Genomic DNA, 16,015 nt, shown 5'->3' with positions numbered 1-16,015 from the left:
GAGCGCATCGGGCCAAAAGGGCGCTTCGAACGGTTCGCCCGCTACCTGAGTTAACGCTGTCTATTATTTCTCGAAGCTTGTCGATATGCGTAACGCGTGCGGTAGGTCACAGCACGTAGACAAAATTGTCAGTGCTGAAAATTTACGAACCTTAACCATATTTTTTATTACCTCATATCAACAAGTTAAGCAGCGCCGAATTTGTGCACCAAACCGTTATGTTGTTCATAACACACACGTACAAACGACGGTATATATATATATATATTTCATAAAGTAACAGTAAGTACAACACCGAGGCATTATGAAGAAACTCTTTAAGCAACAAAGCGAACAATACATATGAAACACTATTATGAACACAACGGTTTTTTATATCTGTTAAGAGCGCCTAACGATGCCCCAGTTCTAAAGAAATTAAGTGCTTTGAAAGAGCGCTTTCCACTGCTCTTGTTCACCACAAGCTCAATAATATCTTTAAATTTAATGATGCGTCGGATCTAATTTCATTAGTAACGATTTCAGTCAGCGTGTTGAGGTATACCTATCATGATGAGGGCATTCTAGTAGAACGTGATATGTGTCTTTCTCCGCAAAACCAGTATTATACTGGAATTCAGTCACTCTACGCCCAATGCTATACAAGTGTGTCTCGTATATATACCTACGCTGGGTGCGTTTGATGAGTCCAACTACACAAAAGCCAACGGCAAACCACCGAAGCTAGGCTGCTGGAACTATACGTGGATGCGACGTAAAAAAAAAAAAAAGTCGTTTGGAAGCAGCAACTCTCATCGGAGCTCTCAGACGCTTGACAGCAGCAGAATCAGCAGCAGCTGGCAGTTCTTCACCGTCACTAAACAGCGCTCTCTTTAGCCCCAGTGGATACTAAGCTGCGACCTCGAAGTGCGCCTGCACTGGACAAGTCAATCACTGGGAAACCGGTGACTTTCCGCAGGAACTACGTAGACTTGACGCCACGAATGCCTCGCTGAGGAACCAAGAACAGCCGTCGACGCACTCAACCACGCAGCAGCAGCCGGCAGCGGTCGCCCTCTTCATCTACCTTGAAAAGCGCGTTTTTTTTTTTCGTTACCACACAGGTGGGTGCGTTTGATTACGTGGTTGGTGTTGCCTCGATAACACTTCATTCGTAACACCCGAATAACTTTTTTGTTTTGTGGTGTTGCTGGAAAGCTGCGCTATATTTTGAGATTGCGCGATTTCAAAATCAAGCACAGCTTCACAGATCTGTGCTCGCTGCTCTTCCATCCAAGTTTGAGGCGTCCGCCTCCTACGAACGTGCAGAATAACTCTCAAAGGACGGCCAAATGAGCAGCCTAGGGCTCGTTTTAGCCACACAATTACTGTGTAGCTGACCCGAGGGATACGGGAAGCCAAAGTTACTTCACCACCACTGCACTTCCCAGCCACAGTGTCTGCAGGAATAGGCATCTTAGGTTGGCACGCATGCGGAGCTCTACTATAATGAGCTACTTTGATGACTACCTCTCCCTCCGCTTTCGAAGCTACACTTAACCTGAGATGCACTTGAATATAATACCCCACGTCCACTGCCGTGGGCCCGGATCGGCGTTCAATGACAACCATGAGGCTGAATTACAAATGCCAACACGCATAAATGAACATGAAGGCGCAGAAAGTGACACGCACCATCGTAGATCTATCGTAGAGCGCCCTGCGCATTGTCACGGTGGAGGTTGTATATTCGGATCCGGCTGGTGGCGTAGGGTTTCTTTTTTCCCTTTACCTATGTTACATGAATGTTACATGAATGCGCAGTTCATTTTCATGTAAGCGCATGCGCGGTCTACACTGCTCCACATGTATAAAATCGGTTTCATTGGTACAATAAACTTAGTTGAAAGTTTGCGCTTGGTGTATCGGCCTCTCTTACGTCCGTGTCGTTTTTTGTTGCGCAATATCATTTGAGTATATCGCTGGCTTTCTATTTCCATTTCCCGGAATCATTTATTCGATATGACCTCATGTGCATGTTGCAATTCTATTGCTCCGCATTGGCTCAATTGCAACGGTTCAATTGCTAAATTAAGCAATGTTTTCTAATGCATATTTGTTGCATGTTGCGCTTTGTGGTGCAGACGGTAAGGGCATTGTTGCATAAACTGATATAGGATTTACACGACCTAGCAGTTCAGGTCAGTAGTAGAGGTGGGGCGAAAAGACGACGCGCAGAATAGGTGACGTTAAAGAGCGTATCTTATAGTTTATGAAAATTGACACACGTACTCGTCATTGTACGCATTTGTCAACTTTAGCATGATGTGTGCAATAAGACGGCGCATCCACACTGGAGATCCGTTGTTATACTCCGTATACGCAAGCCTTTTGCGCGCTGTTCTGAAGCTGTCTGTTGTGTTTCCACCAGCGTTATCGTTTACAATCGTACGTGGCGAAGGCGACGTTTGGATTCCACAAATATGAGGCTGTTTTGGAATAGGGGCCCATAATGGCATACGGGGCCCCTAACGATTAGCGTCTCGGCATGGCTCATTCGCCGGACCACTAACGGTATACCTTCGGGTTGGGGTTTTCGCACGCCCCTAACGCTAAATTTCATAAATGGCCCGAGTGCTCCAAACGCCCGAAACCTGCTTTGCGTCGCCTCAACGTCGTCGCGGAATTTACCAAAAACGCGTCAGTGCCTCCTTTCGGGTGTACAAACTTTCGGGCGTACTCTTAATCTTGTAAAAATATTACGGATTGCATTTCATGTTCTTTTTTCCTCTGGTATTACGTTTTCATTTTCCTTCCTCGTAAAGGAAGGGACCTGCAATCGCGTGACGCTAACGCAAGCTGGGAACCCTATTCTCAAGCACCTTCTCGGCGGGGCAGACTGCGAACGCAAAGCGGTCGTGGGTTGGGACACCCTAAGCTCTAGAACGCTATTCTAAACCTCCCTAAAGCCGCGTAAGATTAATGGGGTGAATTCACGAAGCTTTTCTTTCGTAAGTGCTCTCTGCCATTGGACAGCCGCCTTCACTAATATTACGTCCAACGTCAGGATGGGTTGAAGTTTTCTTTTACAAACAATTCTAGCGGACGAGTTTTTGTGGCTACGGGCCCAGTTTTTTTACAAATGCCAATCCAATTTCAAGTGCATTAAGCCTCTGAAAAAAAGGAACCCTTTTGTAAATTGTAAGCGCAAAATGCTTACAAGCATTGTCATTGAGTGATTGAGGTTCCTGCGGGGTTCTTGCTGAATCTCGCTGAAATATCGGCAAAAGATTAGGGGGCCGTATTCACAAAGCTTTGCGTAAGTGATCTTGGCCATTAGCTACTAATATGTACAGCCTCATGATTGAATATTTCTCTTAGAACAATCTTAACGTAAAAGCAGATAAGCCAATTGTGGTGTTATTACTTATGAAGGCTGCCCGGCCAACGGCAAACAGATCTTGCGAACGAAAAGCTCCGTGAATTGGGCCTGTGTTCCGTCGTCTCCTGTATAAGATAATTTATACTGTCGTCTTGCCGTCTTGTTGCATTAAGCGAAAGTGGAAACCTTGACCATTTGGCCGCTCCGAGCGCAAAACCTGTAACGTATCAGCCAGTATGATGAAACGCCGCTGTTCCAATGCTATCCCTTTTCGCGCGTTGTCAGTGGTTCGCGTGGCGCTTCTCCCACGTTGACCGCGGGACGCACCGGTGCATCCCGGTGTACCGTTCCCGGCCGTGAGGTGTGGATCTTAAGAAAGGAATATAATTGAGCGAAACAAATCTTTACGGTATAGCGGCACAGCATTGAACTGAATCAGTCTTTCTTCTTCTTTTTGAACAGTCTCACCTTTCTTTTTTCTCGCAGTGCTTGTTTAGACTAATGATGGTGATCCTTTCCATAATAATTATTCACAAAGGCACTATAGCCGAATGTGTAAGACTTCAGAGGCGCAAAAGTGCCGAACACGGCGCGTATTCGATCGACAGTCAAATAAAATCAGTTTAAAACGTAATTCTACTGTAGAAAGTAAGCAAACGGCGGCGATTAATGAAGGGGTATAGCAGCCAAGCTAGACACTCAGTTGGGTTCATACATGCTTAAAGTGCACAAGCATTTGTGCTAATTATAATTTCGGGGGTGCAGATCACTGAGTTCAATACGTTAGAGCGCACATACCCAAACTATCATGCACCAAGATTTATATGTATGCAAGTGCCACGTAGCTGGAGAGAACAAAGGCAATCTTGTTTGCCGTCTCTCGGAGACACTCGGGTTATTTTCTTTTGCATACCGCCTAATTACATAATTAGTCTTAATGAATTAATCAACTAACCAAATATTATAATTCGATGAAAAGGGTTAATGAAGAAATTGTAGAACAACATGAGAAACTCCTGATACAGCTGCTGGATAAAAGTGTTTTTCCCAGCGTGAAAGAAGCCCGCGAATACATGCCAAGTGCCTCGAGCGGCCAGTCGCGCGGCCATTTTCCTTGTATTCGCGGGCTTCTTCGACTCCTGGAAAAAAAAAAAAACTTTTATGTAGTACGTATTGAGCAACAGAAAGCTGTATCGGGAGTTCTTCACGTTGATCTACCATTCTGTCATTGACACTTTCGTCTAATCATATATTTGATGAGTTGATCAATAAAGACTAATTATGTAATTAAGCGGAATGCAAAAAAAAAATCTGAGCATCTCCAAGCGACGGCAAACGTTACCTTGGTTCTGTCCAGCTACGTGGCATTTGCATATCTTTAAGTGTGGGTGCATTATAGTTAGGACACCCTGTATACCTTAGAGCGCAGCAAATACTATGATCCGATGTCTGCATTATGAGGCTGGTGCAGCGATCATATGTAACTTAACACTGCCAGGTTGAATGGATCCCGCATTTGTCATCGCAAGCGATCATATGTCATTTATGTTGCATTGTGATCAATCGAGCGCTATCTCTTGTGTTGGATTCCTAACGATATCTGAACTGCATTTAAAATGCTTGAGTTTTCTAAAGAGGAGGGTGTGATTATAGGTCAAAGGTTGTAAAAACACTTTTCTCTTTAGGTTTGTAACTCGTGTGCCAAAGATAAAACTTGAAATATCTTTTTTTTAAACATTTCTAAATAAAGACTACAGTTTAATTAAATCACGTAAACGAATTTGCTATATAGTCACCGGGGCTACTTACCGAACACTTAAGCTATAGGAAGCTTCATAGACACTCGAACTAACGGAAAGTGTGCTTTTGGATGTTTTGCGTGCGTGTACTATGGAATAATAAATCATTTAATGTGTACTTTTGTTATCTGTAGTAGAATGCTAGGCGCGAGGCGAGGCAAGCATTTCTGCGGCATTCATGAATTAGTCAACGCTTCGTGTGGCCGTCAGACTTCGCCGGACCCCCTTTCTCTTTTGCGTCCTAATGTTTTTCTCCAACTACGTGCGCACACCGAGAGCAAAACTGCACGGACCAGAGGTTCTACGAAAGGGGAAAAAAAAATCTTTGTCCTGTATACGCGCAGCTGAAAATTGACGAGCGCACTATGTTGTTCGTGTGGCAAAGTTTTGGACTGCGTTAGCGATTTCCGGGTTGCGTGCACTAAACTGCGAAGAAAGTCCGCTTGTTGCCGGAGCCCACGATCGCGTGCACTTTTGCTCGCGGGTGGACAGTCGTTACCAAAAGTGTCGAAGCCACTACGCGTGTGTCCGGGCGTCGGGCCGCGTGCCACGGCCGCCTCGCCAGTACTTTCGCTGCTTCAAACCCTCGATAATGGCAGAATCTAATGTATGCTGGCCGTGACATAGACTTTCTGATCTATTGTCTCATGTGGGAGTTGCATATACGGTTAATTTTTTTTGTATCTTATACGTCGTTCAGCTGTGCCTCATTGCGCGGGTGACCATTCATGGCAGAACGGAACGTATAACACATCCTTACAAGCTGCCCTATGTTTGTGCAGCAAAGATGTCCTTTGAGTTCAGCAGTGAATCTCTTTATGATCGTCCTTTTAATGTAGGAGAGTTGCTTTGGCCAAGGAGCAAGGCGTCATTACAGAGATCTGCTCTAAAAGAATACATTACCTCGTTTAAAGAAAGTGATATCATATCTATGTATTGAAGTTGGCATCGCATTTTGTGCCATTTTTTATTTATTTTGAGTTCTTAGATTGGCTTGATCGATTTGCTTGTATGTAATTGCAGAAACTGCAGGGCTTTTTTTGCCTGAACGTTTTTCATACCATTGCTTCTTATCATCGTTTGAGCATTGAAAAATGTATTGTTTGTAGAGAAGCCGGTGATACAGTGTTTGCAAGATCTTCAATTTCATCCAAGTTAATAAAATTAGAGAGGCACGATGTTGCTCACTTTCCTGGGTTTCAGGGCGTCAGGCTTGCCGCAGGAGCTCTATAACAAAGAGCTCGAAGGCAGACCTTGCCACTCGCGCAGTAGCTTGCCTTCGAAATTTTCGGCGCAGACTGTAGTACATGGAAACACCGTAAACAACCAAAGCGCGTCGTTCCTGGCAATGCAAACTACGCTCCAGTTACCTGACGTAGCCATTCGATTCGTTTTAAGTTCGCTTCGTTCTATAAGATGCGCGAGAAAAAGCGGCTACTTGAGCACTGAGCACCACGGTTCATGAAGTCGAAATATATAGCATGTATACGCTGTACGCCAAGTTGCATGGCCGCAGTGCAGTCACTTTCAGGCGGAATGAGGCTGGACCTGGGAGCGTAATGGTTAGTCTCATCGAACTCGTGCGTCGCCATAAGCCTCGCTCTCAGTACACGCGCTGCACAGTCTCACTCTCGGAACAGCTCAATCGACATGTGCGTGCGATGCGCGCATGGCACTTTACGTGCACGCATTCGTTTCAAATTGTAACGCATTCGCTGCGTTACACGGTCGAGCGTGTAACGCAGCGCAGCGAAGCGCGATAGGGACAAAATAAACGTTCTATGAATGATCCCATAGTTTCCTCGTTTATCGAAACTCTGCTGGACAGCGTCAGCACTGCGAGCCGTAGTCGCACAACTGCGGCGGCAGGTGCGCGTATTGTGACGGCAAGAGCATCAGTCGTTCTTTCTGCTCGCAGCAGCCGCGCCGGCGAAGGCAGCCCGTGTTCCGAGTGTCGGAGACTCTCCACCCGCCTCTACATTGGGTGCATCCGAAGACATGAAGCTGGTGCGCTGGTGTCCTTCCTCCAGAGAGCAGCTCCAGGAGGCCGAGGAGAAGATATTCGCATGTAAGAACGACAGTTTCTCTCCGGGTCGTGCACTTACGATCACACTTATACACACTTGTACACTTACATACTAAACATTTATACGAACGTATAAGAGTGTAAGCAGAATTCGTTTTGTAGCTCTGAGTATCCACTATAGATATGTAGTGTGGATAAATGCATGTCGCTGGGCAGCCACTTCTCTCACTTGAGTTTTTCTGCTGCCGTTTCAGATCTGAACAGGAAATATACAGGCCGCTATGTTGAAGTTGGCCGCTTTGGAGACGCTGTCTCTCCTTGTCGCTTGTGGACCATCACTATGAAACCGGAATCGGAGGAAGCGGTGACTCAGGTAACATCGAGGTCTTCAAAAATTTTCTCTGCGCTTTTTCGCGTGCACTCTTGTCACGAGTCAACAAGCGTCGGTGTACCGCGGACCTTGCTCCCCTTTACCGCTTTGTTCCCGGCGCTTAAATTCAACCTCGCTTTTGACAGGAAGTATTTTTCTTATTTTTAATTCTTAGTGTGGTTGTAACTTTGATGATAGCGGGACAGCCGTTTCTTCTGTGGCCTACTTCTCCAGACTTGCACCACTTATTAAACAACAAATGACAGAGAATTTCTGTGCACGCAGTGTCAAATAAATATATCTTTAAGGGGAGACAAGCCTGGGAGGTCTTCTGGAGGAGCTACCTATGGCCTGCTGCTCCACGTGGAGATACGGTGGATGGACAGGAAAAAGAAAACCGAGGCGGTGAAGTTGATAAGTGCAGAGAGCTGCACACATGCGCTATGTACACCTTCTAACTATGCAACCGTTCGCACCATCTGTGTGCTTTTGCTTATCTGAGGCAGGGTCTGGAGCTATTTAGTTAAAGGTCGCCCTCGCACAAAAGTGTCAGGGGCGCCCTTGAAACTTTTTTGGGGAGCCCTTGACACGCCACGCATTCGCTCCCAAGCTCCTAGAATCTGGTCCCGCATTCAGAAAAAAAAAGAAAAAAAAGGAAACGTTCTTATGCTAGAACTGTTTGTAAGGGCGAGTGCCAGCCAGTCGTGATATTGGACATGTTATTAGAAATGCGGTCGGCCAATGGCGAACAGCATTTACGAACAAAAAGCTTTCTTAGTTCACAATGCATTTTGTTCGTGAGACCTTTTTGCCATTGGCGTGTGCGTTCGCTAATATTACAGTCAACATTGCTATCCGCTAGCACTCACTCTTATGAACAGTTATAGCGTAATACCTTTTTGTTAAAACGTGCTTTGAGGCCGAATTCGCAAGTACACTGGAAGATTATTACATATGTGGAGTGTACTTCGCTAAGCTCTTGTGAATTCCTTTAGAGTTTGTACAAGTACGCCGAGTTCATGCGTAATGCGCTTGACATTTCCAATAGATGATAATGCTGCCTGAGAATCAGAGTATATGCTATTTTCTCGCTTCTTGTCGTAAATTCATGTATCATAGCACCGAAAAAAGGGCGAATTCTGCTGCAGTTGATGATGTCGCATGACAGAGCTTAGATGGCTGTTTTTGGTTCCAATCAACCGCGGACATAAAAAGAAAGAAAAATATTTTGTGAGAGCCGTCCTTGCATGCTTGAATCCAACTCGTGTATGGGTAATATATTTTTTTAACCATGGTTAGGCTGCAAGCATAAAAATGCCTGAAGCAGCAGAAGCTTGATGTGGGCGAGTTGGTTTAACACATTTGAAGAAAAGAAAAGAGCGCTACAAAGACGCGGACTAAAAGACGAACATGTCCTTCGTACATGTTCTTCTTTTAGTCCGTGTCTTTGTAGCGCTCTTTTCTTTTCTTCAAATAAAAATGTCTCTTTTGCGAATTCTTCCTTCAACTGCGAGCTGTATTTTCGGGAGTATACAAGCCACTAGGCAGAGTAAAATATATTTGCATGATAAATTTCGTGTCTAGTTATTTAGATGTGCGTGAGTCTGAATCACCGTATGAATGAGAACATTTTATCTTTCATTAAGTGCAGTAGCTAGCGCGCCAGCTCTGCTGCTATCCACTCGGCTGGTAATTAGAAAGTATCGCCCTCGGAACAAAAGCATTTAAGATGCAGACAATAAATACAAAGTTTTGTTATTGGACACCTTGCACGGATACTTGGTTATTGAACACTCTGCACGTTGTTTGTTTTTCCCTTGCAGACACGCACTGACGTAGTTTTATGCATGAGTCATTTTTCCCGCACATGTCTTTCGGGAAACTGTAAAATGTAGCCAGTATATACTTGGTGCTTCAACTTCTCATTTCATAGCGGTTACCTACGAAATACAAATCGACATGTAAACTATTCGCCACCAGCTCACCGTCCGCTCTTTCTGCGTCATTTTCTAAAGGCGCTTAATTTTCTTTACTGTTTGGTGCCAGCTGTTTGACCTTCGCATGACGCTGTCACATCGTAGAGTATTTAATGTCTCGTCGAAATAACTTTAGGAATGCCATCCTTCGTGTGCTGCTGCGCTGGCCAGTTTAGCGACATTAATTGAAAACAACATTCAGGACTAGACGAGCTCGGGCAACTAATTTCTTCTCAAATTGTGTAATGTTGGAGGCAGAGTAGCAGCAGTGGGTGAACGGCCGGAGTGATGTTGGGGGACAGAGAAAAACAAGCGTAATGCTTTAAATGGCCCTATAAAAAAAAACGGACATCGCGCCATGACGTTAAAGGCTTGCGTTCAGCTAAGAACTCACGTGCACCATGTTGCAGCCCGCCCCTGCGCAGCTTCAAGAACCGCTCATTTTATTCTTCCTAAACTTTATTTCACGGTGAGAGCAAAAAGATTTCAATCGTCAGTATATTCTCAGTTACATTCCCACGATTTAGGCTCTGTTTGCATGCAGGTAGGCGTTCCATTTCCATGCCGAACGGAATAGACAGAAGACAGTGGATGCTTACAACTTGAAGCATGCTAAAGGCAATGGCGCCGACGGGTGCAGTAACAAATCTTATCCAAGGAATCTAGGTGCAATGACCCGATTCACACAGCGATACGCGGCCGCGGGTCTCACTTTGCGCAGGTTGCCCTGAAGCGCGCACACATGGCCCTGCAGTGCATCGCTTCCTGTTAGAATGCAAAATGCTACCGCGATGCGCGTCCTCGAGGGCCGCGGTTCATGCACGGGCGGATCGCGTATGCGGGCATTGTGTTAGCCGACCCATCACAGTGCTAGAATGCCCTGTTCTGCGGATACGACTGAGACAGTGCCTAAAATTTCTTAACGATGCCTCCTGGCTTTTATGAAGGAGCGGGATAGCCATGCAGTCGACAAGCAGCGCCTTCACATTGGGGTTATGAATAAGATTCTTGGCCTGTTACCTGAACCCTGGTCGCCTCTCGCTGTGCTAGAAGAAATTGTAAAGGCCAAGTTCTCCGTGACTGCAGATTTGTTGAGGAGTTGAGATGCTTTTGTGAAGTTGAATTCACGAAGCTTTTCATTCTCAAATGTTCTTTTTCCATTGGCTGTCCGCCTTCGCTAGTAATATGTCCAACAACACGATTGGCTGGCATCTGTTCTCGTGAACGATTCTGTAATAATAGCCTATTGGTGAATAGACCCAGAATATCTCTGGCTAGCTGCTTGTACATTTCCTTGCGCCTGGAACAGCCTGCTTTTACACGTACTGCCCATCGATATAAAAGCGTAGGTCTCAGTTTGCAGATGATTCGGCTAAACTCCTTTTACAGAAACAGTGCATAATTCAACTTAAGCCGAGATAAAAAAAATATGTTGGCTTTATAAATTGGCTAATCAATTTAATCGATGTCAGCCCATCGGCGTGCGCTTTCGGGTGGCGCTATTTACCGGTGCGCGAGCTTCCAACAGTTGCAGTAAAACAGCAAAGCTAGTTCTGATTTTATGTGACTTAGCAGTCCGGGTTTTAGACAGCCGTCTGTTGGCCATGGCACCCACATCATGGCAAAAATAAGTGGGGAAAAAGCTGAAACTGCATTTGAAAGCCGGCCAAAAATATGGTACGTATTTACTGCCGAATGCACTCTTGTTGTTAGTGGCCGTCACATCTCTTCAATGTCTTAACAAGGTGGCGAGTCGGACAAGTTGGTTGAAGTTAATGTTGAACAGTTGTTGAAGCGCAGCAAACACAGACAAAATTTTACAGAAGAGCAGACAGGACAGCGCTTCCTCTCTGCTTTTCTGTAAAGTGTTGCCTGTGTTCTTGTGCGCTTCAACGTTTGTTCAACATGATATTCAATGTCCCCTTTGTCAATATCCCTTGGTTTTTGTCTTCATAATTTCCCTAGAAGCAAGTTTCACCTTGCATGTTCAGGGTTCAGTCCTTTGTGTTGCTTTCACTGCAAAGTGTTTGTTCTGAGCTTTGCTGGAAAGTTTGTGGTTGAGTTGGAGCTTGAGGTTATTTTATTGCAAGAGCAATAATACGGATACTCGATGCGCGTTCCTGACGTCGTGCTGTCACGGTGTCAACGACGCGTGCGGGGTCTGAGCCAGGAGTTACGTCTATGGAGACGCTAGCAACGCGCTGTACGTTTCTCTGCATAAACAAATAAGACAAGTGGGCGCACCGTCCCGCTCCGCTCAGTCGCCTCTGCAGCGGTACATAAATGTGGCAGTAAATCCCAGAATACATTCCGGAATAAAGCAAGCCTTGACACACGGCGAGAGAAAGTCTTGTAAGTTATTACAGTGAAGTGACTTGAGTGGCATCGAGAAGCGCTTCGCCGCAGTGAGCTTCTTTCGATTGCGACCCATTGTCGAGAGGTGGCGCTATTGGTCAGTCTCTCACAGGGAGCTTTCATACGCATGCCTACGGTGCGTAGAGTAGCAGACTAGCGAGCACTAGATCAAGTCGGCCTCTCTGTCTTTCTTGTCAATAAATGCTGTCTATTCACGCCTACGCTCTGTGGCGCGAGCTCCCAAATTCCTGAACGTTAAATATTAATCTCTGTAGAGATGTATGTTGCATCTAAAGGCAGAAAATTTATATTTTAGTGGTGTGATCCAATTCAGACTTAAATTGAAATTCGCAACACCTCTTTTCCTTTCCTTTATTTCATTTCCTTGGAGCGCAGGGATCAAAACAGGTTAATAATAGCGCCTCTTGTAAGGACACACTTGGAATGTAGACGAGACTAAATAAGTTGTCTTGCTTTTTTAGGTTGGCTCCGGATATTCGTTGTTATAATAGATATGAACGTATTTAGAATGGTGCTTTCTACAGAAGGTCGTCCAGGACAAGGGTGAGGATTAAGACAAATCCCGGATAAAGGTCCGCTACGGTAATCACTGATTCCGTAGACACTCCCGTGGGTTGCACTCCATGCCTTCGCAAACCGCAGTACGCCCATATGTTTTGGCAGTCAGCAAGCCTCTGCGGTGGCTCACTTGCGCAGATGCCGCTAGTGCTGATCCATGGCCTGGGCTGTGGCTCCGCGCTGTGGGTGCTGAACATCGAGGAGTTGTCTAAGAACAGGGTGGTTCATACTCTGGACCTGCTGGGCTTTGGTCGTAGTTCCAGGCCATCCCTTGGAAACGACGCAACTCGCATCGAGGAGCAGATGGTGCAAAGTGAGTGCTCTTGTCGGCTCGGTTGATACACTGACTGCTCGCAATTTCTTGATCTCGATTGCATGAACACTTGAATGTCAAGCAGAGGTCTGGTTACGCTTCCGGATTTCTACTGTTTAGCTTTTTGAATGAAAGGGGGGCGCTGCTGGTGGCTTGAGGTGCGTGAATGGCTGGAAAGGAGAACCAGTAGAGACAGCACAAGAGAGGTTGATTAGTTTACAGTGGGCATATATGACGTGGTGACAACAAAACTCTCATGGCATGCATCTTGGTGACGCTGTATAGTGACGGAGCACGGGCTATTTTTTCCAATGACATTGAGGAGCTTTAGACTGATGTGCATACCGTGCCCTGTTACTTTGGTAACGAGATTTAGCCGGAAACAGCAGCGATGGTGGTGACGTGCCTGTGAAACTGTCTTCAATTAGAATCTGTTAGAAACGACGTTGTTTTGCACAAGTATGTTTTTCATATCAACTATGAATAATTTTTTATGTATGAACCACTAATATTTGCGCACATGAACAAGACAAGGTCTCCTATACAGCGCGTTTGTCTTTCGCGATGCTTCCACATGAGCAATGAATCATTATTGACTAGGGTTGCCTATCATCCCAAATTTAGCAGGACAGTCCCGCCTTTTGAGTTAGTATCCCGAGTTCCGACGTGACCCAGTCGGGACGACCAAATGTGTGACTTTGGACTTTTTCTTGTGAATAACTATCAATAAACCTTTTTTTCCAAATGGCGTGATAACTCTGTTGTATATTCTGCTCTTTTGTGTTACATTGCCATAAACATAAATGTGGTTTAAATTTTGTCGTGGTTCTACTTCAGTTGGCCTTAGCGTTCACGGTACCTCTATCTCTATTGACAGCCGTGTTAGTTAGCCTGGAACTACTGCACTTTTCTTGGTGTAAATTGCGATGTGGTGGGACTAAAAAAAAATGCCCCCTACCCCCCGCCCTCATATCTGACGCGAGAAATTTAGAGCAATAGTAAGGTTTACGCCATGCAGTTTTTATGTCGTCTGTCGCAGTTAATTACTATCATATTCGCTTGCCAGGAAACGTCGCAAAAGATGATGACGTTGTTCGCATCAAATATCTGTTCTTACAGCTTAAGTGTAAGGGTGTTAGCCATGAGGCAAATCAAGCACTCTGAAGGGCGCAACCATTTTTACTCTGTAAGCCTTTTAAAAGCAGGTATTTGTCCCATCCTATAAATGCTGCTTCTGGGACAAAAATGCAGGACGCACCGTAAACGAAATTTAGTTTCACTAACGGAGCATGGCTCTCGCAGTGCTTCGATACAAAGTCACAGAGGGGCGTTGTACGTGGGCCTACCATTTCGGCTTCATTCGGCAGGCGCAGTTGGCACAATTAGGAGGCCGTAGATTGCAGGGTGTACAACGTTCTTTGTCTTGGGTCACAACGTATACGCGCAATTACAGTCATGTAATACACGCCACAGGAAGGCTGCTGGCAACGCAATATGGTGGCGTGGTCTTGCCGCCAAGCTGACGTGGCACAAAAAAGTTTTCTTTGGAGAAATTTTGGCACAACGTTTCTCGTGCAGGTGGGCCTACTGCAGCTTGATGGAAATGAGCATCCATTAGATATAGAGATAGAAACGAAGAGGGCAAGGTAGCGAGGTTAACCAAGGACGTGCCCGGTTGGCTACCCCACACTTGGGAAGGGAAGAACAGATAAGATGGAAAGAGAAGAAAAATAATAAAGTGTTATTCGCAGAGTCAGTCGCATAGGTCCGTTTGGTCGCATAGTCGTATGGGTCCGCTGTCACGAGCGTTTGTACAGTCCAGTAGCCTTCAAGGACTGCATAAGGGCTTTTGTGGCCTTTTGCACGCAAGAATGCATATAGCTATGGTACCAGGATATTTTCCTCCAAGAGCGCTGTATTATCTAACAGGCTGAGTTTAGCTTGTAGAGCACGTCGTTGAGCGTCAAAGGATGTGCAGTGACACAGAAGGTGCTCTAGAGTCTCACCGCACCCGCGCAAATTGCACTCCGCACTTTTGGCCGTTGCTATTAGGAATGAATGGGCATTTGTAAATGCGATGCCCAACCACATGCGACACAGTAATGTTTCGCCACGTGAGAGTCAAGATGGCAGGTGAAGTCGCAAGTTAGGGTCGAAAGAGTGCAAGCATTACTTGGCGAAACCCGGTGAATTCCATCGTAGAAGTGTGGTGGGGCGAGCAAGCGATTGAAGTTTCCGCACAGCAACCGTTCTTGAGAGTGGCAAAGGCACCTGCTGATGTTTTGATGGTGATGACCATGATGATCTTGATGATGATTTATTGGCATCCCCTTTGAAACGGTGCGGTGACAAATAGTCACCTAGCCTGCTTGAGTTACTCAGGTATGCTATACGTGCTTTTCATTCTAGTATTTTTGTATGCATCTCTTTAATCGTTGTTCTCTTCCTTGATGAGCCGAGCGCGCAGCTCCATCTACGCTGTCGTTGACGACAATTCCGCAGTGGCTCGGCGACCATTGAAATACAATGTCGTGCCCTTTCTCGAGCGCGTGGTGATGAGCGTGCCTTATTTCGTACACTAGGTACTCGTGTAACCCACGACGTAGGGCTAAACTGCAGAGTTCGTAGAGCTGCTTTAGAATCGCTGAAAATGGTAAAACGATTTAGTGGCTGCTGGAGCACGTAATTGAGTGCACCTTGAAGAGTCGCAAGTTCTATTGCCGTCGACGTGGTATTGTGGGAGTAGCTAAATTGCAAAGTGACGGCGTCTGATGAAACAACGTACCACTGCTCTGGTAGAGCTGTTGTAATTGCTAGAACCGTCCGTGCAAATGTGCATGGGGTCAAAATAAGACTCGCTTAGGAGAAGCAGCGAGAGCTGCTTCAGGGCCAGCGTTGACATGTCTGGCTTCTAAGAATTTCAGGAACTGAGAGGCACGCATGAATTTGTTGGAGATACCACATTGGCGATGAAGGGCATTTCGCAGGCTTGAAGCCAGATGGTATCGAGTCAAGGTGTCTCGTCACAGTGCCACAGAATGTAGCCCGTGGTCTTCAAGCGGACAAACCGGCTAAATAGTGTGGTGGTAGCCATGAAAGGTGGCGAGTTTGCGCTCTTAATGTCTCTGTGGCGATACGAATGGCGATCGAGTGCTCCTGTGAAATGATAATCGTTGCAGCGGTCGAAGAACATCTCGGGAGCCCAAGACATGTCAGAAGTGGTTTGTAGTGCAAGG

At 45.8% G+C, this 16,015-nt stretch overlaps 1 protein-coding gene across 5 annotated transcripts in view; it reads left to right on the top strand.

Moving 5' to 3' along the window:
* The window catches only part of LOC142590621 ((Lyso)-N-acylphosphatidylethanolamine lipase-like), a 172,653-nt gene that overhangs the window by 65,825 nt on the left and 90,813 nt on the right, over positions 1 to 16,015 (top strand). For 3 of the 5 annotated variants that reach the window (XM_075702978.1, XM_075702985.1, XM_075702958.1), the window contains 3 exons: positions 7,079 to 7,228; positions 7,441 to 7,559; positions 12,605 to 12,779. In XM_075702978.1, the coding sequence (XP_075559093.1) occupies positions 7,079 to 7,228; positions 7,441 to 7,559; positions 12,605 to 12,779 (444 nt within the window). The remainder of the gene's footprint in view (positions 1 to 7,078; positions 7,229 to 7,440; positions 7,560 to 12,604; positions 12,780 to 16,015) is intronic. The other 2 variants (XM_075702991.1, XM_075702968.1) reach the window with 1 other exon arrangement.

Source organism: Dermacentor variabilis, chromosome 1, assembly GCF_050947875.1.
Source record: "Dermacentor variabilis isolate Ectoservices chromosome 1, ASM5094787v1, whole genome shotgun sequence".
NCBI classification, from domain to species: domain Eukaryota; kingdom Metazoa; phylum Arthropoda; class Arachnida; order Ixodida; family Ixodidae; genus Dermacentor; species Dermacentor variabilis.
This window is presented reverse-complemented; position numbering and strand designations above follow the sequence as displayed.